Source organism: Triturus cristatus, chromosome 6 (assembly GCF_964204655.1).
Source record: "Triturus cristatus chromosome 6, aTriCri1.1, whole genome shotgun sequence".
Taxonomy (NCBI): domain Eukaryota; kingdom Metazoa; phylum Chordata; class Amphibia; order Caudata; family Salamandridae; genus Triturus; species Triturus cristatus.
The window spans coordinates 1,918,509,357-1,918,533,772 of record NC_140589.1 but is presented as its reverse complement, the minus strand read 5'-3'; the positions used below and the strand labels follow the sequence as shown (position 1 = coordinate 1,918,533,772).

Here is a 24,416-nt window from a genome sequence, read left to right as displayed (position 1 = left end):
AGCAATTATATTCACTTTTTTGATCCTCCTCTTGGGCAACATCACAAAAGCAACATATATCATGCAGTATTCTATTACCACATATACTACTCTTAATATGCGTACAGATTTTAATTATAAAGGTTATTTAGCCTTGCAGAATGCAAATCCCACGTGTAATTAGAATATTAATAATATTGGTTAATATACATGCAAAACTAATTTAATAATATTATAATTAATAGATTATATAATTAGTATTTTCATGCAGGATAGGGGAGGTATACAAAATTTTGTACTACCCGCTCCATCAAATGCGCAAGAGTCTCTTTCACGGCAATTGTCTGGGCTGTAGTTGAGTATGTATGTATGTATGTATGTAAGTCTGTATGCTTGCACTTCTGTGTGTGTTGTGGGTGAGAATGTGCGTGCCTGCCTGTACACGTGTGCCTGAGTGTATGAAAGAGTGGGCTGCTTATGCTTTTTCTGAACCTGCCCGTGTGTTAGAGAAGCTTGATAAAATCTGCTCACTTTAAAAAAGTGGATGACACTGCCAAAGCTTGTTTTCAAAGTAAGACCTGTTAGTTACTTGTATTAGTTCTATTGTATTACACTTATTGTCGCTAGATGCTCTTATCCATGAAGGTATGATTAAACTTCATTGCTATCATCAGCAACTAAGTTGCAGAGCATAGTGAGGTCTGCAGATGGTTACCAGACTTTTGGGGTTATTTGTGTAAAGTCCAAGCTGATGTAACTGCTTGTTACTGCTATTTTGAACTAGGGCAACGATGTACTAAGACACGTCTGCTGTGGCTAGCTTTCGGGTTAGATTATGAACCCACCATTTTCTACTCTATCAATGTGCACAGTCAAAATGAAGTCACATCCAACTCACATCTGTCTACTTTAATGTGCGAATACTTTTTGAGAATTTCACTCCATTTAATTTTCCCAACTTTCAGATGCAATTCCACCTGTGCATTCAAATGGCCACCATGTTGTATAGACGTGTGAAGGAGTAGCAACCCTTTTGTATAGACGTGTGAAGGAGTAGCAACCCTTTCCATCAATAACAAAGACACTGCACACAAAACAAGCATTGGCCGCGCGGATGTAAAAGTAACACCGCGTGGCCGTGAAATCAAAAGTCATCGCGATCACGGTGAAAGCGAAAGTGATCGCGATGATGCGCTAAAGCATGCGAGGGATGCGGGCACTCTAAAATGAAAGGAAAAGACAAACCAGACTTAACAAGCATTTGCAATGCAATAGGTCTCGCATTTACACGAGTTTGAGCTATTGGTATTGTAGATTACAATGCCTTTTATTAATGTGTTGGTTTTTTAAACAAATAAATAAAAGGCATTGTCATTTACAATGCCAATAGCATAAACTCTCGCAAATGCGAAACCTATCATTTGCGAGAGTTTATAATAAAAGGCATTGTAATCTACAATGTCAATAGCTCAAACTCGCATTGCAAATGCTTGTTTATATTACGTTTGAATCCTTGCATTCACTAAGTGTAAATTATCGTTATCAGCAGATCACCCCAGTACCTACTTAAATAGGCGCCATATACACGAGAGGCGAGCTGTCTGTGAAATATTTCGCCGTGGGCTGGCCCTTCCTGGTAGAGCAGAGAATAGCGCCGTCTGGACGGGAGTTGTAAGCTGCTTTCCACCAAAATTCATTATTGGGCACGGCAGGCAGGGAGGCAGCAAAATATAAGCAGTAACGACACTGCGCTATGGACATTTTATGTCACTGGAAGCAGAAAGCGCCCAGTCGACACGGACAAGGACTCGTGGCCCTGTTCCAGATTCACTGGAAATTACCACGTACCAGTGATCATTCAGGAAAAGGCACGGCTTTGTTGCAATCAGAACTAGGCAAAGTTGTAGCTCTCTCGCACCTTTTAGCAGCTTCTGTTACACACGCTGCTGCTGCTCACTATCCCTTTAACTGAACTACCTTTGAATTAGCTGGGGGTGGCGCAGAGCTCCAGGGCCCCGAGGCAAACAAATGTCTGTGAATGCGAAAGGGCTGGGTTAGCGACAAACAGCTGACTACTCGGGTGAAAGATAAGAGCACACATGGCGTCAGGCAGTGGGAGGCCTCCTTTGTTAATTAGTGGTTAGTGGTGTTTGCAGAAGTTGCAGGCAGGTAAACAAGTGCAAAGAAAGTTCTCCTCATTGTTAGCCATGCCCAGGGCTTTAAGACAATTTGGCCACTGCCATCTTGCTTTAGTAGCCGAAACTTCCCATGTCAATAGAGTTGAGGGAATTGTTGTAGGCAGAAGTGATGTAGCAAGCAACACTCGGGTGAATTGTGCATGCTACTTCTCTGTCACCACCATGAAAGTATGTCCCTGTTGTCATCAGAGAAGACACGTGCTGGGCGCGTTTGCAGCCTCCCATTGCAACAAAACACCTACATCCATCCTCACATCTAGTAATTCTCTGTTCATCCACGTACCACTCACCCATCCAAAAATCCAACCATTTACCAACCATGGTTGTGTGTTTGCGTGAGCCCATCTCTGTGTTGTCTGACGGTATGAGTTGTGTGTGTGTTTACGCCTTTAGTTATATTTTCTGTGTGCGCGTGGGAGTCTGTATATGCAATATCTGTTCACGCATCCAAGCACATCACACTACATCATAAGCCATTGCAACATAATAGAACAAATTAGTTAGACAGCTAACATAATCCATGCCTGTTGGCTTTGACAATGCTTGTGCTTTATAACGTTATTCGCTTCACTGCGCCAGGGAGACATAATCACATTCACACGTAGTTAAAGTGCCTGCTCATCATTCAGTGTAACTCCTCAGGGAAACAAACGTGGGAAAGCAGAAAATATTGCACAGGAAGGAGGCCGAGCAAACAAGTGTTAACAAATATTTAGCAAGAAGGTGTCCCAGATTTCAGAGGCAGCCTGACCCCATTTGGGAGGAAGGAGCCAGCCTTTATATGAGACAAGCAGGCACGAATGGGCTCGGTGGGGGATGACAGCCCACCTACCAGGCTCGGCTGGGCTTTATTTGTACGCAAAAGATGTCAAGGAAGAATGCCGCCGCAACATGAAAGAGTTGGCAAAAGCCCATCTGCTGTGTTGAAACGGCGGAACACAAATCTGTGTGCAGAGAGCATGATGGGACTTCGAGGTTAGCACAATTTCGTGGTGGGCTAAAAATATATTTACAAAATCTTAGCGAGACAGCACAGCGCGCACTGACAAACTCGAGAGTTTTTACTTTTTTCATAGTGAATAGACCATTTAAGCTGATCCGGTTTTCTTTCGTTCATTTTGGGCTTTTCTTTAAATGACATTTTTTTTTATTTGTTTACTTTGAGGGAGTGCTCGAGCGGCAGCAATGCACTACCCTTAGAACAAGGAGGAGTGAAAAAGAAAGGCAGTGCATGAAGGAAAACCAATGCGAACCCCATAGTTGCTTAATGAATTGCGCGCCTGTTTCATGCCTCTGTGGGTTTGAAATGGATGTCAAGAAGGCAGATCAAGCATTGAGGTAGAGGGGGAGCGGGGTGGATAGCGCGTCGCGAGGGGCTGGCTGGAGATGAATGGCAGACAAGAGCTGTCAACAGGGTGCAAGACGAAGAGGGCTTGACAGGGATACATTCAGCGAGCGGCACAAAGAGGGCGGGCACGTGTGGGACAGTGCAAGGACAAAAATGGCGAGGGACAGAGGAGCATTGAGAGAAGGGGGCTGCAGAGAGGGGAGTAGTAAAGCCAGGTCGTGAGAGAGAAATGGGGAAGACAAACCTCTGCGATCAGCTGTCCTGCAGTTCCCCCGGGGCACAAGCAGGCATCCACTTCTGTCAGGACAGCTGATCGTAGCAAAAAGACAGAAGTGGATGCCTGCTTGTGCCCCGGGGGGACTGACATTAAAAAAAAAAGACACGCGAAGCGTCATTTTCGTTGCTATGGCAACAAAATGGTGCGTCGCGAGGGGCTGGCAGTGCTTTTCAGGCTGCCAAATGGTGCGCGCGCCCGGCGCACATGCACTGTATTTGGAGGCCTGAAAAGCACTAGTTTGCACTTCCAGATCCCCCTTTTACAAAAGCTCTCGCGAGAGCAGCGCTAAAGCGCTGGCTCAGGCGAGACCTAAAAAGTAGTACAAGAAGGTAAGCTTCTTACATTTGACTGTCATGGTGGGAAAGTAAAACACACCTAAGCATTCATACCGACACTCATACCCTTACTTCATCAAGGTGCGTCTCTCGTTGTAACCTGTATGTGTCTGCTCTCTGTTATGTTCTGGGCCCTAGGCCCACATGTTGTTGGAAGGACCACACGGACGCCGGAATACTGTACTGGTGACTAGCCACGAGCACGTGCACTCGGGCCCTTTTATTAGCGGGGTCACCTGACTGGTGACACCCGTGTTGGATGGGTGAGGGGGTGTGTGTGGGCCAGCCCTCGGGGGAGTGGCTGGCAGGAACACTAGACTGTGTCCAGCAGGACACAACATTCCTCCCAAATTTTAATAAAACGAAAAAAAGACAACAAACAAAAGCGTCCAACCTATGGAAAGAAAATGAGAAAAACAAACTAAAAGAAAATGGAAGCCTCACAGTTCAGAGATGTAGTTCGCAGGACAGCGGTGGACAGGTGCAGCTGTGAGCATCAAGACATCTTGGCACATGTCCATACTTTAACCAGGTATATCTGGGGACGAACACAGTGCTGATGATATCCGGACCTTTCAGCTTCGCTTCAGTTGAGGAATGGTCCACCTACGAGATGTTCATCAGTCCAGCATACTCTTGCTGTGAGGCGATTAGTGTTTATTGTTCAACATGGGTGCATCAGGAGCGTATAGATGAGTCCACTGCCACACCGGACGATTGCGTCGCTTGACCCTTTGACGACAGACTTGGCATTCTGTGACCTGTTGAAATTCTCGGTTAGATGGCCTGGCTACTTCCTGGAATCCATTAGTGGGGCACAGTAAAATCCATCTCTCACGCTCTGGGAGGCCCCGTGGATGAGTTGCCCTGGGACTGCATATGGGCTCTGACTCTGGAGCCACTGCCCCGTCACTCGTGCAAACTTCAGGGGTGGATGTGCCTTGGTCAGAAACATGCTCTCGCTACCAGGATCAGAACATGCGCCGGTTAAACAGATGGTCACTGCATTTTCGGATCGTTGATTGTTCTGGCAAGTGGTGTGGGACTCCAGTTGTTGTACTTGAAGCTCCAAGGATGGTAGTGATGCACATGACAGATATGGAGTGGATGCCATGAGACGACTCGCACCACATCTGGTGATAACTAGCAGTGAGTAGGGATGACTGGCGAATCTTGGCAGTCATGATACTCGTCGGACACTTGGTGCAGTTCTTCTGATTTGGCATTTGTGTAAGTAGAACAGGGATGCCCTTTCCTTTAAGCAGCCGGCGACAGGTGGATGACGGTCACTATGAAGAATGATGTCACCCCACCCCAGTGGCTGTCGTATCTTAGAAGGTGCACTCAGGTGATCGTGCGAGTACTTGTTCTAGTCCCCTTTCGTTGATTCCCACTGCTCACTTGTTGTCGTCCGTTTTCCTGGAATAGGACTTTCACTGTCCTATATCTCGCCACTCCTTAACCTCTCTAAAATGTGTCGACAGACTTGTAATGCAGGTCGCTTCTTGCTGCAGTGGCATTTTGCTGCAGTGGCATCTTGCTGCAATGACATCGTGTTGCAGTGGCATCGTGCTGCAATGGCATTGTGTTGCAGTGGCATCATGCTGCAATGGCATCGTGTTGCAGTGACATCGTGCTGCAATGGCATCATGTTGCAGTGGCATCGTGCTGCAATGGCATTGTGTTGCAGTGGCATCGTGTTGCAGTAGCCGCGCAATGCAAGTCGCTTCTACACCTGCTCTGAAAGGTGGCGATAGGGCCACGAAAACTCACAGGGGCTTCCTGCTCACTCCGTTGTGTTCTCTGGGCTATACATTTGCTCCCGCCACCGATCTCTCACCGGTCCGGTCAGGTAGGATAGGGCGTCTTCTCAGGTGCGCCCGCCAATTTCAGGGATGGTAGTGGAAGTAGGCGTGCTTTGAGGGATCCGTATAGTCCGGCTGTGATTTAGGGTTGCTGTGGGAGGTAATTATCTCCCTTTTCTTGCGTCAGTAGTGGTGACGCGCCACTCGGAGTGCTGGATTCTCCTCCTGCCTACAAATGGACCGTTGCCCACCACAGTCTTTAAGGCAATAGCGGGGGCACTCCCTGAATAATCACTAGCTCCCTGCTGGGTGATTTTGATGCAGGTTGGGTGATTAATAACTCTCTTCCTCCTGCTTTTGGACCACACAGGGCCCCTCTCCCTTCCGGGAATTTCCTTGGTGCTTTGCAGATGGCGGGTAATCGCCCTTCCGTCTCCTCTTTTCCTTGCCTCTGCTCTGGCAGCAGTGGTGCTGTCTACTTGCTTTTTCTTTCTGTGGTGGTCACTTGCCACAACTAGTGTATACGCTTGTCTCGTACTTTTCTGAGAAATATCAGCCAGGTTCTCTTTACTGCGACGGGATGCATTGGTAGTGACATCAGGGTGTCTCTCTCTCTCCTGGTCGGGGGTCTCTCTCTCTCCTCCGGCCTGGGGATTCTCTTCTTCTCTCCACCAGCCTGTGGGTCTCTTTTTCTCTCTCCACCGGTCCGTGGGGTCTCTTCTTCTCTCTCCACCAGCCTGGGGGGTCTCTCACTCACTCCACTGGCTTGGGGGGGTCTCTCACTCTCTCCACCGGCCTGGGGGGTCTCTTCTTCTCTCCACTAGCCTGGGGGTCTCTTCTCTCTCCACTGGTCTGTGGGGTCTCTTCTTCTCTCTCCACCAGCCTGGGGGTCTCTCGGTCACTCCACTGGCCTGGGGGGTCTCTCACTCTCTCCACCGGCCTGGGGGTCTCTTCTTCTCTCCACCGGCCTGGGGGTCTCTTCTCTCCACCGGCCTGGGGGTCTCTTCTTCTCTCTCCACCAGCCTGGGGGTCTCTTCTTCTCTCTCCACCGGCCTGGGGGTCTCTTCTTCTCTCTCCACCAGCCTGGGGGTCTCTTCTTCTCTCTCCACCAGCCCGGGGGATCTCTTCTTCTTTCTCCACCAGCCTGGGGGACTCTTCTGCGCGCTGTGTCTTCATTAGCTTTATTGTTTCCTAGTCCGGTCAGCTTCCTCTTCACTTCTGGGATAGCTTCCTTGGCTGTCTTTTCTTCTCATGGAACTGTAGCAGCTGTTCCTGTGTTGCTGCACACTTGCTTGGTGCTGTGCCATTCATTAAGGGATGCATTGTCTCTATCCCTTGCATCTAGGCTCTCTCTGTAACGACTCAGTCTCTTCCCCTCTACAACCGTTAGGAAGGCCCAGTGAGGGTGTGTTTCCCCTTTGACTAGTACTTTGCTGTTGCTGCTTCAGCCTCTCGTGCCGTCTGCTTTGCAAAACGAGATGTGCTATTGTTGTAAAACCACTGTTCCAGTGCAGCAGTGGCACTAGTCGGTCACCAGGGGCTTGTGAGGCTCTCAGCACCTATGCTCGCTGTTCCTCATAGCCTCTGCCTCAAAGTGAGGTGGTATTATGTATGGAAGCCGTATTGGTGGGGCTGGCATCCTCTCATTCCACTTTGTCTTCCCCTGTGCAGGTTCTCCTGTGCAGCACTTTATTTCACTTTCACCTCGCAAAATGACCATGGGCTGCGTCTCCCTCTGCAGCATCTGTGGGACCCAGCAGTGCGTCCTGGTCAAGTACTGTGTTCTATCTTTTCCCTCCTTAGCGGGTGCGGTAACGCGGAATGGTCACTAGGTGGCGCTGCAGGGCATGTTATTGCGGCCGGCGGCCGTTTTCCCTTTCCATGGAACCTCGATGACTTCGTTGTTGCTGCACTTCATTCTGCCCACAGGGGCATCGTTGGGGCAGGCAGAAGGGAATGCTGTCGATTGGTGGTCGCTGCTCAGCCGTGCCGGTAAGTTTATTTTTGTTTTTGAGGCTGGGCACACCAGGCCTTACATTGACTGCATGTGTCCAGACATATGGGGGTTTCACCACCCTGACGTGATGTGACAGGCTTCTTTGACACCACTTCCTCCCGCATGCACGGCCAGCATGCCGCTCTCGTCCCCCACAGAGCATTCCACAGAAACTCAGGTTTCCTTTTGTGGCCGCACTCACCGGCCGGTTGGGCACCATCTCTTTCTACCGCAACATGACCACACGCGGCAGGGAAATGAGTGCCTCTCCTCTCCTCCGCACGGGATCGGCAGACACGACGGGCAGTAAACATCGACGCTGATCGTGCTCCTCACTGGGGAAACGCTGTTGCTTGGACCACACTCTGGGTTTCGCCACACATCTTGGGGAGGGCGCCGCTTCCTCCTTGCACTCCGCGGCAGATGGATGACAGGCACCTCAGTAGGCAGAGGGAAGAAAATCATACCTCTTGCGCCGCAGTGACTGAGGCATGGTGCTTTCCGGCCGGCATTGGAGAGCCAGCGCGTAGGCGCGGTATCGTCGCCCTCTGCAGTGACGCTGGTGAGGCAGGGGTGTTTTCTCTCGCTGCACTGCCTTTAACTCACGGGCACACCTCACGCCCGGCAGGTTTTGCGGCAGCTTACATACGGGGTGGGCTCCCGATTATCTTCTTCACCCTGGGGCTCTGCACATGCCCCGCGGGTCTTCCGGCGATATTCTCACCTTCTGCAGGGGGTGCCCTTGACACGGGCAGTACACATTCCCCTTTCAAAAACACCTTGTAAACGGCGGCTGCACACGCGGGGAAATCCCGCTCGTCGCCAGTGTTATGTTCTGGGCCCTAGGCCCACATGTTGTTGGAAGGACCACACGGACGCCGGAATACTGTACTGGTGACTAGCCACGAGCACGTGCACTCGGGCCCTTTTATTAGCGGGGTCACCTGACTGGTGACACCCGTGTTGGATGGGTGAGGGGGTGTGTGTGGGCCAGCCCTCGGGGGAGTGGCTGGCAGGAACACTAGACTGTGTCCAGCAGGACACAACACTCTCCATCCCCGAGGAAAAGTGAGTCTGCCATGCAATCAGGTTTAAATAGTATGTTAGGTAGGCAGATCGTAGATAATTGAACCCATGTGTGCCCCTAATTGGAGCCATGGACGTCTCCGGTGTCCCGGCCAAACCCGTAGTAATCCATCAGTGGGTGCCTGATCAACGCGTGGTAAAGCGTGTAACCAATCTGTGCCATGGCGGCACCCTTCAATGAGGAAATCCGGTGTCACGCTGAGCGTTGCCTGGCCGTGCCTGGTTCGTGTGTCAGGACGTTGCGTGACCGGTGTAGGAATAACATATTAGAGGTGTATCCCGTGTCCAGAATGGGTCCTTGGGCACACCTCTGGTAGATGCCTGACCCTCGTGTCAGCGTGTAAATCTATCAGGATCTGCTATGGTCGCCGCCTTTCTCTAAAGGAGGCAGTGTCAGGCAGAGTCCTGATCGCGTGCAATATGGTGATGCGCATGCAGGAGTATCACGTGCACGCACCTGTGTGCACCCAAATTCAAATACAGTGCCCTGATACAATAGTAGCGAAAAATGTAAATGCTACAAAGGAGGTATCGAGCTTATTTTTGTATAGAATTGTTTGAGACACAATAAAAGTGGGGCCAGTTATACCTTAATGAATTGTGGCAAATCGTGGCATACCATCATAGCTCACAGGAAATTAAAACAACAGCTGTTCTGGGTATTTATTAAAAAAACTCTGCCATATCTGTATTAAGGATGGGAAGAGACGTTTGTATATATTAAAGTAATACAAAGCTCAAACCAAACAGAACCCCATTTCCTGTCCATAATGTATTTCTGTTTATGTTAGATATTAGATTTGTGGCGTTAAAAACCCAGTGTATTAGGATGTGATGACAGATTTGGTAAAGAAGTAGTTAACTGTAGGTTGGAAATTAGCATGAGAATGTTCTATATCTCATTCTGCAAAAAAGGTATTTCATCATTAAGTCCTGTGTCCCATGTACGCAGGTGAAAGACACTTCTTTGTTTGTCTTTTTGCATCTGATTGTGCTCCTGTGCTCGCTAATGCGTACCTTGATCTTTCTCATAGTCATTCCCCCATACATTAGGTCGCGAGGACATTTGAGCAGATAGATGATGTTTTCAGTATTGCAATTGCTAAAGGTTCTGAGAACCCATGGCTTGTTGGTGTGTATGTCTACCTCTTTAGTTATGCTCGTGAGGGGACATGCTATGCATCCTCCACATGGGTAGTGGCATACCGGTCGCTGTGTGCCCCATAAGGTTGTTTGTTCTTGAGTCTTAGATGCCGGTGTCTTGGCGTGAACCAGTTCGTCCCTAATGCTTGTATTCTGCTTAAAAGCGAAAAGGGGCGGTTCCCAGTGTTTCTTTGTGCCATTAACCCCTTCCCTGCTCATGACGGAACCACTCCGTCATGAGCCACGGGCGCCGTGTGCTCATGACGGAGTGGTTCCGTCATACTGCGGCCGTTGGCGGCTGCTCCGCCCACGCGGCGCTGATTCCCCGCCTGTGCGGGCGAATAGCGCAAGTGGGCGGAGTCGTGACGGAACCACTCCGTCATGAGCACAGCGCGCCCGTGGCTCATGACGGAGTGCTTCCGTCACGAGCATGGCGGCGCCGCGCTGCCCCCAAACCCCCCCAGCGCCGCGGCAAAATTCGTGCCGCGGCGAAGGGGTTAAGTATGTGCCAATGTTTACGTACGATGTTCTGTACATTGTTGGATATAGGGGTGTATGTAGTGACACATACCAATCTCTTGTTTTCTTTCTTCTCCTGTGTCTCTAGCAGGACCTCCCGATTGGTATTCCGGGCTCTCTTTTTTGCCATTCTAACCATTTTCTTTGGTTAAGTTAGCATTTTGTCTTAAGTTTTGGTCTTAAGACAAAATCCTAACTTAAGTTTAACTTAAGTTAGGATTTTGTCTCAAGACCAAAACGTAATACAAACGCAAGACACAATCCTAACTTTACTACTCCTAAATGCCTTTTGTGAATACCGAAAGTCATAAAGTTAGGATTTTGTCTCAGATTACTTTTGTGAATCGGGCCCCAAGTATTTATTTAAGTACAGGTTACAGACCACCAGCTCAGAAAACAGCTCAGTAATAACTGCGCTTCTAATTCAAACCTAAACATCAGCAGCAGGACAATACATTGTGTAGTCATTGATGACCACTGGAATGACACCGTCACCCAGCAACCATGACATAGATAGAACTCCATTACAAAGGTCATGACACTGGACATAAGCATAGGGCATAGATCATAACACAGAGGTTTGGAGAGTTGCCTTCTGCTGCTTTGGCCAGTTCATGTTGACTTCCAGTGTGAGGTTGAGTTCGCTTGAAGGTCCCTAGATTGGGTAACAAGACAGTTATAAGAAAAGAGCTGTCTGCCTCGGGGGATCTCATCCAGACACAGGGAGAGTTAGTGAACTTCTCTCTGTTCATAAAATATCAGACATTGTGAGCTCTGAGATCTTTAGTAGGCCAGACTGTGCTCCCCCCACCAAGATCTCATCCCCCCACCAAGATGTCAGTTTCAGACACTGGGGTGTTCTCTGTGCTCTTGGGGAGCCAAGCTGTGCCCCCAAGTACTCAATCCAAACATGATGCCAATCTCAGATTTGGGGTGTCCTCTCTCAGCTTGCACAGCCATGCTACACCCCACCGCCCCCAAGATTTCAATTCTCTCTAGATGCCAATCCCAGACACTGGGATGTTCTTTGAGATGTTGCAGGAGGGAAGCGGTGCCCCCCAAGACTTCCATCCCCCACAGGTGCCAATTTTCAAATGGTTGCCTCAGAACACCAGCTGGACCGTCACTCAAGCACTCATCAGCAGGCTGGTCTACGGCAGCACTCTCGATGCCGGAATCGCCCAAAAACTTCTACACAGACTTCAGACTATTCAAAACACTGCTGCAAGACTCATTCTTGGCCTCCCACACTGCACCCACATCACTCTGCACCTCAGGCAGCTTCACTGGCTCCCCATTCACAAGCGCAGTCGATTCAAGCTTCTCACACACACATACAAAGCCCTACACAACACAGGACCAGGAAACAAACAGCTGTATACACTTTCAGCAACCCACAGACACCTACGCTCTGCCTCACTCTTATTCGTAAACATTCCCCGCATCCACAAAAGCAAAACTGGAGGTCGCTCATTCTCCTACATCGTACCCAAGACATGAAATGACCTCCATCTACACACCATAGCCTCCTCCTCACTTCATGAGACCTCCCTCTACACACCAGAGCCCCCTCCTCACTTCTTGAGACCTCCCTCTACACACCAGAGCCTCCTCTCACTTCTTGAGACCTCCCTCTACACACCAGAGCCTCCTCCCACTTCATGAGACCTCCCTCTACACACCAGAGCCTCCTCCTCACTTCTTGAGACCTCCCTCTACACACCAGAGCCTCCTCCTCACTTCTTGAGACCTCCCTCTACACACCAGAGCCTCCTCTCACTTCTTGAGACCTCCCTCTACACACCAGAGCCTCCTCTCACTTCTTGAGACCTCCCTCTACACACCAGAGCCTCCTCCTCACTTCTTGAGACCTCCCTCTACACACCAGAGCCTCCTCTCACTTCTTGAGACCTCCCTCTACACACCAGAGCCTCCTCCTCACTTCTTGAGACCTCCTTCTACACACCAGAGCCTCCACCTCTCTTCTTGAGACCTCCCTCTACACATCAGAGCCTCCTCCTCACTTCTTGGGACCTCCCTCTACACACCAGAGCCTCCTCCTCACTTCTTGAGACCTCCCTCTACACACCATACCCTCCTCTTCACTCCCTGGCTTAGGTTAGAGTCAAGATACAACTGCCTCTCCTTGGAGAGGGTTCATGAGCCTAGTGTGCGTTCTTGTACTGTGCTGCCGCCGCGTAAATCTATTCATGGTGCTTTTTAATAGCGCCTTCCTAACAAACTTTGGGATTGTCACCAGTTTTTTTTGTTCTTGTTGTACATAATTAAGAAATGTCTTATTCTCAGTTCCAGCTCGGCTCCGTGGCTCCCACGTCTGTACTCCGGTTTTCTTCCAGATCTTCTCTGATAAGGCCCTTTAAACTAGACATGGGGCATTCTCACAATCACATGAATAATAAACCAGATTAATATAGTTAAAGGCAGCTAGGTGCTTTAATCCAGATTCTAATCTTATCCTTGCCTGCGGTGTACCAGATCGTAATTTAAACATTTGCCGTACAATATTTATGAACAAGGAGTTTCACACCTCCAACTTTCATTTCATAAAAACGTATGGCTTTGTATAACAGGACCGGACATATTTTCATAGTCTTTACCGCAAGAGTGGGGCCCAAAGCTCCCCCATACAGATGTGCAAAGCGTGCAATGGCGCCAGCTGTTACCGACACTCTATTTTTTAATCCCGTCTAAGTTTGACGACCAGGCCAATTTTAAATCAAAGGAAACCCCTAAATAAGTGTGCGCTGTAACTTGCGCAATGACTTCCTCCACGTGCCACTTAACTCTGGACTTCGGGTTTCTATAATTAATAAATAGAAACATAGGTTGATCAATTAATAATGACATAAGGTTGCTCAAGTTATTTATGACTGTTTTGATGGACTGTTATCGGTCTACCCTTCGGGACAGTGCCCGGTATCCTCGACTATTTCCTGTTAAGAGCTCTTCCGCTTCCGGTGTACAGATGTGCGGCTCAAAGCCGCCATCACTCGAGGAGCCGTTGTGGGGTCTGGACTCTTTCCATATAAGGCTTCTATAAACTCTTTCCATTCACTGCATGAGGCGCGAGACTCCGCTCCGCTCTTATGTTTTAGGAAAGGACTAAAGGCCTGGCTTTTGGACCGACTCGAGATTTGACTGTCCGGCCGGACTGTCAGCCGCCTTGAAGCAGCTGCGCGTCGACCGATGCTGGTGATTGATTCATTGATTGATTGATATGTTTTTATTGCTGATTGAGGAGCTAACCAAGTTCCTGACCATCTCTTCATTTTTATTCGATGTCTTTATTTTTTTATATTCCTGCTTTAATGTTTGTTGCTCTCTGAAGGACTGTTCTTTTTTTATTATTTCTCTTGTGTTTTTTTTATTGTGTATCAGTTTGTCGGTGCAATTGGTTTTATCGGCTCCTTTATTTGTAGAGATAACTGTTGTTGATAACAAATCCCAGATATTATCCTATCAGGCCTCCCCCAGCCCATAACTGACAGCCCTGCTCCTCTCACTGCATCCAGTGCCTTGTTTCAGCCCAGACCTTGGTTAGGGCTCTCAGAGGGCATTATTCCATGAGGCGTCCCCCCCAGTCCATACCTGTCAGCCCTGGTCCTCTCACTGCATCCAGTGCCTTGTTTCAGCCCAGACCTTGGTTAGGGCTCTCAGAGGGCATTATTCCATGAGGCGTCCCTCTCACCCATAACTGACAGCCCTGCTCCTCTCACTGCATCCAGTGCTTTGTTCTCAGCCCAGAGCTTGGTTAGGGCTCTCAGAGGGCATTATTCCATGAGGCGTCCCCCAGCCCATAACTGACAGCCCTGGTCCTCTCACTGCATCCAGTGCCTTGTTTCAGCCCAGACCTTGGTTAGGGCTCTCAGAGGCATTATTCCATGAGGCGTCCCCCCCTCACCCATAACTGACAGCCCTGCTCCTCTCACTGCATCCAGTGCTTTGTTCTCAGCCCAGACCTTGGCTAGGGCTCTGAGGGCATTATTCCATGAGGCGTCCCCCCAGCCCATAACTGACAGCCCTGGTCCTCTCACTGCATCCAGTGCCTTGTTTCAGCCCAGTCCTTGGTTAGGGCTCCCAGAGGGCATTATTCCATGAGGCGCTCCCCCCAGTCCATACCTGTCAGCCCTGGTCCTCTCACTGCATCCAGTGCCTTGTTTCAGCCCAGACCTTGGTTAGGGCTCTCAGAGGCATTATTCCATGAGGCGTCCCCCCCTCACCCATAACTGACAGCCCTGCTCCTCTCACTGCATCCAGTGCTTTGTTCTCAGCCCAGACCTTGGCTAGGGCTCTGAGGGCATTATTCCATGAGGCGTCCCCCCAGCCCATAACTGACAGCCCTGGTCCTCTCACTGCATCCAGTGCCTTGTTTCAGCCCAGTCCTTGGTTAGGGCTCCCAGAGGGCATTATTCCATGAGGCGCTCCCCCCAGTCCATACCTGTCAGCCCTGGTCCTCTCACTGCATCCAGTGCCTTGTTTCAGCCCAGACCTTGGTTAGGGCTCTCAGTGGGCATTATTCCATGAGGCGTACCCCTCACCCATAACTGACAGCCCTGCTCCTCTCACTGCATCCAGTGCTTTGTTCTCAGCCCAGACCTTGGTTAGCGCTCTCAGAAGGCATTATTCCATGAGGCGTCCCCCCAGCCCATAACTAATAGCCCTGCTCCTCTCACTGCATCCAGTGCTTGGTTCTCAGCCCAGACCTTGGTTAGGGCTCCCTGGGGCATTATTCCATAAGGCGCCCCCCCAGGCCATAACTAATAGCCCTGCTCCTCTCACTGCATCCAGTGCTTGGTTCTCAGCCCAGACCTTGGTTAGGGCTCCCTGGGGCATTATTCCATGAGGCGCCCCCCCAGCCCATAACTGATAGCCCTTGTCCCCTCAGTGCATCCAGTGCTTTGTTCTCAGCCCAGACCTTGGTTAGGGCTCCCTGGGGCATTATTCCATGAGGCGTCCCCCCCTCACCCATAACTGATAGCCCTTGTCCCCTCACTGCATCCAGTGCTTTGTTCTCAGCCCAGACCTTGGTTAGGGCTCTCAGGGGCATTATTCCATGATAATCCACATCTCATCCTCGCTCTATACTCGTTATTATACCTGGAGGTTGCAAACCTACTAACTTCCACATTCAAACAGATGTTCTGTGCCTCGCGCTCACTCCGATGGTTCCAAAGTTAATGGAAAGGTGAAAGGGAGGCCCATGATTCCGCGTATGATCAGTGCTCGTCTTCTTGCAGCCCCTGGGTGTTCACTCGTCTGGTTCATCGCCATCATTCTTCCATTCAGCTGCTGAAACCCTAAGTTACACAGAGTTATAGATCTGTCCTCTTCTATATGAAGTATACGTGTTCATGGCAATATAATGTGGAATATTAATAATAATCCCCCTGCTCAACAATCCCCATGTGTTTCCTAATCGTGAATCAGTTTGCGTTAAAATCTCCTGTTAATAAGAAAAGACGTGATGCAGAGACATCGATCAAAGACTCGATATCCACAGTGAAGCGCCGCGTCTGTGGTCAGGTGAAGGGGCTGTGTGCAACAAAACGAAGGAATGGAATGCGGCCCAAGTGATTACCAGTTGCTGATATTAATCAAAGCGCAATACATTAAACTGAGGTTGTGCTTCTCACAGTCTGTTTCTTTTGTGATGTGTTATCTTTGAGTTTGTGACTCTCACACTTCACAGCTGGGTGTTCTGTTACATTCCTGTTTAAGATGGTTCTGACCCTGTGCTTGTTGACATTCTTGTTTAAGGTTTTGTTACTCTACAGAGCTGTAATTGTTGTCATACTTCATTCATGTTCTACTTTATCATTCCCAGAGTATGTTTGGCAAATTCTCGGGGGGGTTTTGTTCTTGTTTTCTTTATCGAGCTCGTTCCGGATCCGCTTCTGATGCTTTACTTCTCTGAGACGGGCGGCCCTTAATGTGACTCATTCAAATGTTGCGCTCACTCTCTTTACAGTCAATGTTTTGAAAGAGATCAGCATGTGTTTAGTGAGGTCCAGCGAGGTCCATGGAAGCCTCTGGCAGCGTGTGACGCAGCATCATCCAAACCTGGGTGATTGACCAGACCCCTGGAGTGACTGACCAGACCCCCCTGAGTGATTTACCAGACCCCCTGGAGTGATTTATAAGACCCCAGGGGTGATGTACCACACCCCCTGGAGTGACTGACCGGACCCCCCTGGAGTGACTGACCAGACCCCCCTGGAGTTATTTACCAGAACCCTTGGAGTGATTTACCAGACCTCCTGGAGTGATTGACCAGGTCCCCTGGAGGGACTGACCAGACCCCCTGGAGTAATTGACCAGACCCTCTGGAGTGATTTACCAGACCCCCTGGAGTGATTTACCAGACCCCCTTAAGTGATTTACCAGATCCCAGGAGTGATGTACCAGATCCCAGGAGTGATGTACCAGACCCCCTGAGTGATTTATCAGACCCCTTGAGTGATGTACGGGACCCCCTGGAGTGATTTACCGGACCCTCTGGAGTGATTCACAAGACCCCCAGAGTGCTTTACCAGACCCCCTGGAGTGCTTTACCAGAACCCCTGGAGTGATTTACCAGAACCCCCTGGAGTGATTTACCAGAGCCCCTGGAGTGATTTACCAGAGCCCCTGGAGTGATTTACCAGAGCCCCTGGAGTGATTTACCAGAACCCCCTGGAGTGATTTACCAGACCCCTTGCAGTGATTTACCAGACCCCTGGAGTGATTTACCAGACCCCCTGAAGTGATTTACCAGACCCCAGGAGTGATGTACCAGACCCCTGGAGTGATTGACCAGACCCCCTGGAGTGATCTACCAGACCCGTTGGAGTGACTGACCAGACACCATGGAGTGATTGACCAGACCCCCTGGGTGATTGACCAGACCCCCTGGAGTGATTGACCAGACACTCTGGAGTGATTGGCCAGACACCCTGGAGTGATTTACCAGACCCCCTGAAGTGATTGACCAGACACTCTGGAGTGATTGGCCAGACACCCTGGAGTGATTTACCAGACCCCCTGAAGTGATTTACCAGACCCCCTAAAGTGATTTACCAGACCCCCTAAAGTGATTTACCAGACCCCAGGAGTGATGTACCAGACCCCTGGAGTGATTGACCAGACCCCCTGGAGTGATCTACCAGACCCGTTGGAGTGACTGACCAGACACCATGGAGTGATTGACCAGACCCCCTGGGTGATTGACCAGACCCCCTGGAGTGATTGACCAGACACTCTGGAGTGATTGGCCAGACACCCTGGAGTGATTGACCAGACACCCTGGAGTGATTAAAATTCAATAACATATCAGTATTGTCCTTGTTACACAACCATAGAGTGAAATAGCAGTGACTGAACATTTGTTAATGTAGACTAATGGTGAGGGGGCTTTGACAAGGCACCATCTTTTTTCAACATACACCACTTCACAGGTCATCGTAGAAGAACTTCAGCTCTGATACACACCAAGGACGTCCACAATAGTTCTCTTCACCAGTAGTGTTTCAAAATCTCTAGCTCCGTCACTTTTCTGAACACACCACAGACGTTCAGAATAAACCTCTTCAGAAGTCGTCCTCCACGATCTCTAGCTCGGGTCTGTCTCTCTTCAGTTCATCAATCACAGACGAATGGATTGAACTCCTTGAAAGTCTGTGACAACAAGAGAGGGTAAGCTACTGATTACATTTTATGGAAATAAATGACAACAAATACGCCAGTATGCGCTGTATTTAAAAGATAACTGAGTATATGTTCATGAGCAGAGCTACCAACCACTGCAGAGACCACAGGTTAAACTCCCACTTCCTGCCCCAGACACCCTCGACCTTCTCGAAACACAATATAAGCTGATAAATATTGATACACATTGCGAACAGAAATTCATCAGAACTGCCAGAGTTAGTGCCCACTGCCCATCATTCTTCTCAAACTGAGTGAGACTAAGGTCAGGGTAAAATCAAGCTAGAAACAAGAGGGTGGCAGCATAGCGGGTCCTTTAGAACTCTCCGACTCCCACATGCCCGGAGGTACGAATGCACGAGCGCATCCGCTGCACCAACCGAACACCAATGTTTGGGCAGAGGTAACCATGACAACGATAAATCACAGTGAGATTAAACAAACCAGCCTTGATTATTTACAAACAATTGCCTTTTTAGGTCATCACACTCATGAATTGGAGACATTTGGCTAAAAGTAGGAAAGGACCCCGCTCCCTGAGAATGAGGGAATAAGAATGGAAGACCTGGAAAGTAAGAGGTGCATCCAACGCAACATGACAGTCCATGGGATCATTCCCACCCTGCTCCTCACACCTCATAGGCAGGTACAAGTGTTGTCCCACCTGCTCCTCACACCTCATAGGCAGGTACAAGTGATATCCCACCCTGCCCCTCACACCTCATAGAGGGCACAAGTGATGTCTCACCTGCTCCTCGCACATCACACATCACACAGCGACTACAAGTGATGTCCCTCCTGCTCCTCACACCTCATAGACAGGTACAAGTGATATGCCACCTGCTCCTCACACCTGATAGGCAGGTACAAGTGATGTCCCACCTGCTCCTCACACCTCATAGGCAGGTACAAGTGATATAACACCTGCTCCTCGCACCTCATAGGCAGGTACAAGAGATATCTCACCTGCTCCTCACACCTCATAGGGGGTACAAGTGATATCCCACCTTCTCCTCACACCTCATAGGCAGGTACAAGTGATGTCCCTCCTGCTCCTCACACCTCATAGGGGGTACAAGTGATGTCCTATATCTCTGTTAACAAGGTCCACAATCTGGTATAGACAAAGAAAGCCTTCAAATGAATTGGGATAATTCTGAACTCTTTCCGGAAGCGGCTGCTATGGTTTGCTCCTCTGGATCGGTTTATGCACAAATCTGTGTGCGTGTCTCAGAAAAGCAGATGCTTGCCACTGATGGATGTGGTGAGTACAAAGCGGAAAGGACTCACCTGATGGATGGCTTTTCATTGTGCTGTGTGGGCGCCTTGAGTAGATTTAACAACTGGTTGAATTAACTCAATGGAAGATTTCCATTAACAAGTGGTTTGGAAATTAGTGTGGTTTGGATGCAGCCGTCATTGTAGTAATGAGTGCCTTTGCATTAGATTGAATGTGAACCTGCAGACAGGGACCTTGTACTTCACTATAACAGCTTCTGTGCAAGAAGCACCAGAACGTTTTATCAGTTAAATTGCGCAAACCTACACTAGATGCTGTGACTTAAACTACACACTAGACTCAGTTTCTTGATATTAGTGTCTTTCTGTAAACAAAGCTGAGATGTTGCCAACAATGAAGACCCCCTTTCAAGCATCCAAAGCTCTGTCCATAGGATCCAAGGAGAGCGACCAAAGAGCGTGGACCGGCCAAAGAGCGTGTACCGGCCAAAGAGGCGTGGGAAGGTCTCATATCCGCCTTCTCTACGGGTAAGGATCGCTCGAAAATTATTAGCCACAATGATGGAATGGTAGAGCCTGAGGGAATCCTGGGTTGAGTTTTGGGGTACGGCACCAGAATCTCATGACCTACAGAACATCTGACATAAATATCTTGTCCTAAAAGTCATTTACAGAAATATCGCTGAAATGGAACTAATAATATAAAATATACACCCGGTGGGAGGATGACTCTGCAAAGGATATTCAGGATATAACATTTAGGCGATATCTCGCACACAAACTACATTTTGGTTAAAGTTTCCGGACTAATGGCGTTTGTTCACAACAAACAAAATCAAAATCTAGCGGAGAAAATAAATGAACTTGCACCAAACATTACTACAAGACAATGAAACAGATGACAACCGATAAAAACATGAGGTCTGCTGGCTATGACTAGAGGGTTCAGTGGGGGTGTTAATTTTGGATGTTCTGATGATATCACAATCACTTTAGATAGACTCCTAGGTGCTCTGCAGGGACATGGGAAAGGAGACAAGCAAACCTTATGGGATAAAGGGGAAAGATTGGAAAGGGGCCTCCAGGGACATCGAGGTGAAGGGTGAGTCTGGTAATGGAACAATGACTTTTAATGAGGGTCAGTCTGGAGCCTGGTGACACCTGATCCTCACAGGGCACAGGGCTGCCTTGGAAAACATGGCTTTTAATGACTATCAGCCTGGAGCCTGGCAAGCAGCCCTTGATCCTCCCAGAGGGCGGGGCTTCCTTGGAAAACAAATGCTATTGGACGGTGGGTGGTTCGAGTGTCGCATCAGTAGCTTCATGCCTGAGAGACTTTGTAGCACTCAGACTCCTTCTCAGACAGTGCATTAAATGACGGTGCTGACTCTTTTACACAGTGTTACGTGGCTGTTGGACGAGCGTGACGTCTTGGGCCGAGAGCGAGAACAATGTCCCCGCTGTCATTAAGTGTGATGACAATGTCCATTGTGGTGTAGAGTTGGATGACCATGCTCCCCAGGTCCTTAATCAGAGGGCAGGTCTTCCTCTCCCTGATCAGGGACATACATCATTTGGGAATTGGTGGGTGACGTTCTGGGTTTGATCCTGGTTCCTGACCTGCCTGCAGCGCTCCAGCCATCTCTCTTCCCTTGCCTTCAGGCTCATCCATCTGTTTGAAAGGGGGATTTTTCATCAGTATGTTTGGTTCGGCTGCAGCTGACGCCTCTTTCGATGAGGTCCTGCTGAAGAGTGGAGTCAGCCGTGGGATGGACGGATGCTCATCAGTTAAAGTCAGAGAGGATGTGTGAATTCAGATCCTCGGAAGCATTCATCCAGTGACCCCAGTGGTATTGTGGTGATTACAAGGACAATATACTTTATTTCACTCTGGAGAGGTTGATTGTGTGAGCCGTGTCTGGTTGGCTCTTGCTTTCATTGCTATCCTGTGTGTTTCAGTTGGTTTTGTCCTCACTTTTAATGCCTTTAATTCCTCAATCTGTGTCTTGTGGTCACCAATAGCCAACCTTCTGGTTTCTAACACGGATATGCTCAGACCTCCAGATCTTTAATCTGTATCTACCACACCCACTCTCTGGATTGGGAAGGAGTAGTTTCTTTTCTGTAACTCCAGTTCTGTAGTAGGGGTATCTCTGTTATAGTCATAATCTAGTGAATAGTCCCGCCCATGTGCGTGGACCCCGGAGCAATAAAAAAGAATCTCTAAAGGTGACAAATCATGCAGACATGCATACACCTTTAAGAGAGAATTTAATTTAAAGACAGATAATGCAGCCTATACCCACAGGCTACACTGTCCAGTACTTCAACTAGAATTCCACCAACATCCACAAACAGCACTGCCTGTCCAGCTTTTCTCCACATAGGAAAAAACCCTGCCTCTACCAGCAAAAGCCTCTGGAATGATAGAGAGGAAGGAGTGGACAGACAAGCCCCATAGGCTGCCATTATGTGGCTTAGAACAGGATACTGTGCCTTTAAGAAAACTTTCCAGATTTCCAGAACTTTACCCAGTATCCCAGAATGCCCAGCAGGTCCCTTCTACTTTCAGTTCTTTTTGAAGGCGTAGCACGCCAGACCTGTAGCATTCTACATATGAATAATTATCTCTCCACCGGGGAGGAGGGCGGGCGCTTATGACTATAACAGAGATACCCCTACTACAGAACTGGAGTTACAGAAAAGAAACTACTCCTTCTGTAGTAGGGGATCTCTGTGTATAGTCATAATCTAGTGAATAGAATGGCAAGCCCATCCCCACACAACAACAGCGGTGGAGAACAAACAAGACAAAACCACTACTGTGCGAACAAATTTCGCAGCGAAGCCTGCCCAACCTGAGCATCTGCCCTGGCATCCGTGTCCAGACAGTAATGCGCAGCAAAGGTATGGACCGACTTCCAAGTGGCTGCCTTGCAGATTTCCGCAATAGGAACATTACGCAGCAAAGCCATCGTGGCAGCTTTGCCCCTGGTGGAATGAGCCTTAGGTTTACCCCCTAAGGTCTTATTAGCCTTTTGATAACACAATTGTATGCAGGACACAATCCACCGAGAAATGGACTGCTTAGAGGTCGCAAGACCAGTCCTGACTGATCCATAATTAACAAACAATTGGTCAGACCTACGAATATCCTTGGTCTTATCCAGATAAAATTTCAACACCCTCCGAACATCCAGGGAATGGAGAGACCTTTCCGCTGGCGAAGAGGGATTCTGAAAGAACGTAGGTAAAGTTATGGTCTGGTTGACATGAAAGTCAGAGATAACCTTAGGAAGAAATTTAGGGTGAGTATGCTGGAGCAGAGTTTTCTGTTGAAAATTTATCGAGTTTTAAGCTCCAGTTTTGTCTATATGTTTTGATTAAAGATACTAGTTTAAAAGCACTAATTAATAGTTTGTCTTGTTGAGGTCAGACTAACCAACATTACTAATGAGAGAAAATTACACGTGGAAATGCATATATGTTGCTTAATAATAATGTGTGGTTCTAATTAGATGAATGTTGCAAAGTGCTATTTGTTTAAAGCACAAACGCTTTTTAAAATAATGTGTACTAATGCTTTATTGCGTTGCAAAAGGCTAGATAATTACATACACATAAGGGTATTAGTGGGGATTAACACTGTTTAATCATTATGCTGTGGTAACGTTGTTTTGTGTTTCCTTTAATTAAGATGGTCTGTTTTGGCCTAAAACAAGATGGCTGCCATTTACAGCCTGCACTCGAGTGATTGAATTTTGACGAGAGGCCTTGCTGAACATGGTCGAGAGTCACCTGACCACAGCCTTTGCCTGGTTAGAAAGTTTTCCGTGAGGACAGCAGCTCCGGGAACGAATCCAACTGTCCTTGGACAAGGATAAAGCCACAATGAACAATGACCAGTCTGCGGTGGCTCTGCTAAGATATCAAGGAAGAACATTTACGAAAGTAACATTTACAAACTCGAGTTTCCTTCTTCCGTCTTTTTATTTTTCTGATTTTTCCTGAGCGGAAGTTTTCTAAATGTAACTGAGTGACATCCTTTCCTGCTCGCTCTGCTCAGCGGCTCAACGGATATTCAACATTTGTTTGTAACTTTTTATTTGATATTTTTTTCCATAAAAATGCTAGACTAGAGAGGGTCCGTGTTCATTGCTGTTCCATTGCGCTCATTACTTCCATTGCGTTCCTTGCGGTTCATCGCGTTTTGGACTTCTTCCTGAACCTATGCTGAGGACGGCAGCTCGAGAGACTTTACCGAGAGACCTGTCCTGACCCTTTTAGCTAGAATAGCTAACTATGAGAATAATGATTTTGCTAATGATTGACTTTCCATTTGAATTAATTTAGATAAACAAGCGTTTGTTTGAATTCTAGTGTCGGGTGTTTATTTCTTGTCATTTATTGAATTTTCAAATGTATTTCCTATGTTTAAAATCATGACTCAGGGCAATATCATTAAGGTCGCATTGACCTCATTGTAGATGCAGATTGGTTTAGGTGTTTTCTCCTATATTCAGTGTGGATAGAGTAATAGCGTGAATTTAGTGTGATGGGCCCTAGCGTATGATGTATGTATGTGCGTGTGACTGTAGGTTTACTCTGTCCGTGGAAGCAGGGAGATTTTATATGCGCCGATCTGCAGCAGTTTCCTGGTAGCAGTATGATGGTTTGATCATTGTCTTGATCTGATTAGATTGCTTGTGTATAGGCTTTTGATTAATTGATTATTGATTGATGTTGGTATATGTACTAATACTATATGTTGAAGTCGTCGTATTGAG

General features: G+C 48.3%; 1 protein-coding gene across 1 annotated transcript in view; it reads right to left on the bottom strand.

The window, feature by feature from the left end:
• Window positions 1-12,918: 12,918 nt before the first annotated feature.
• LOC146822461 (NACHT, LRR and PYD domains-containing protein 3-like) overlaps window positions 12,919-24,416 on the bottom strand; it is a 357,577-nt gene continuing 346,079 nt past the window's right edge. Inside the window, exon 14 of the mRNA XM_085610062.1 lies at window positions 12,919-18,360. Coding sequence (XP_085466188.1) covers window positions 18,273-18,360 — 88 coding nt within the window. The 3' untranslated portion in view covers window positions 12,919-18,272. The remainder of the gene's footprint in view (window positions 18,361-24,416) is intronic.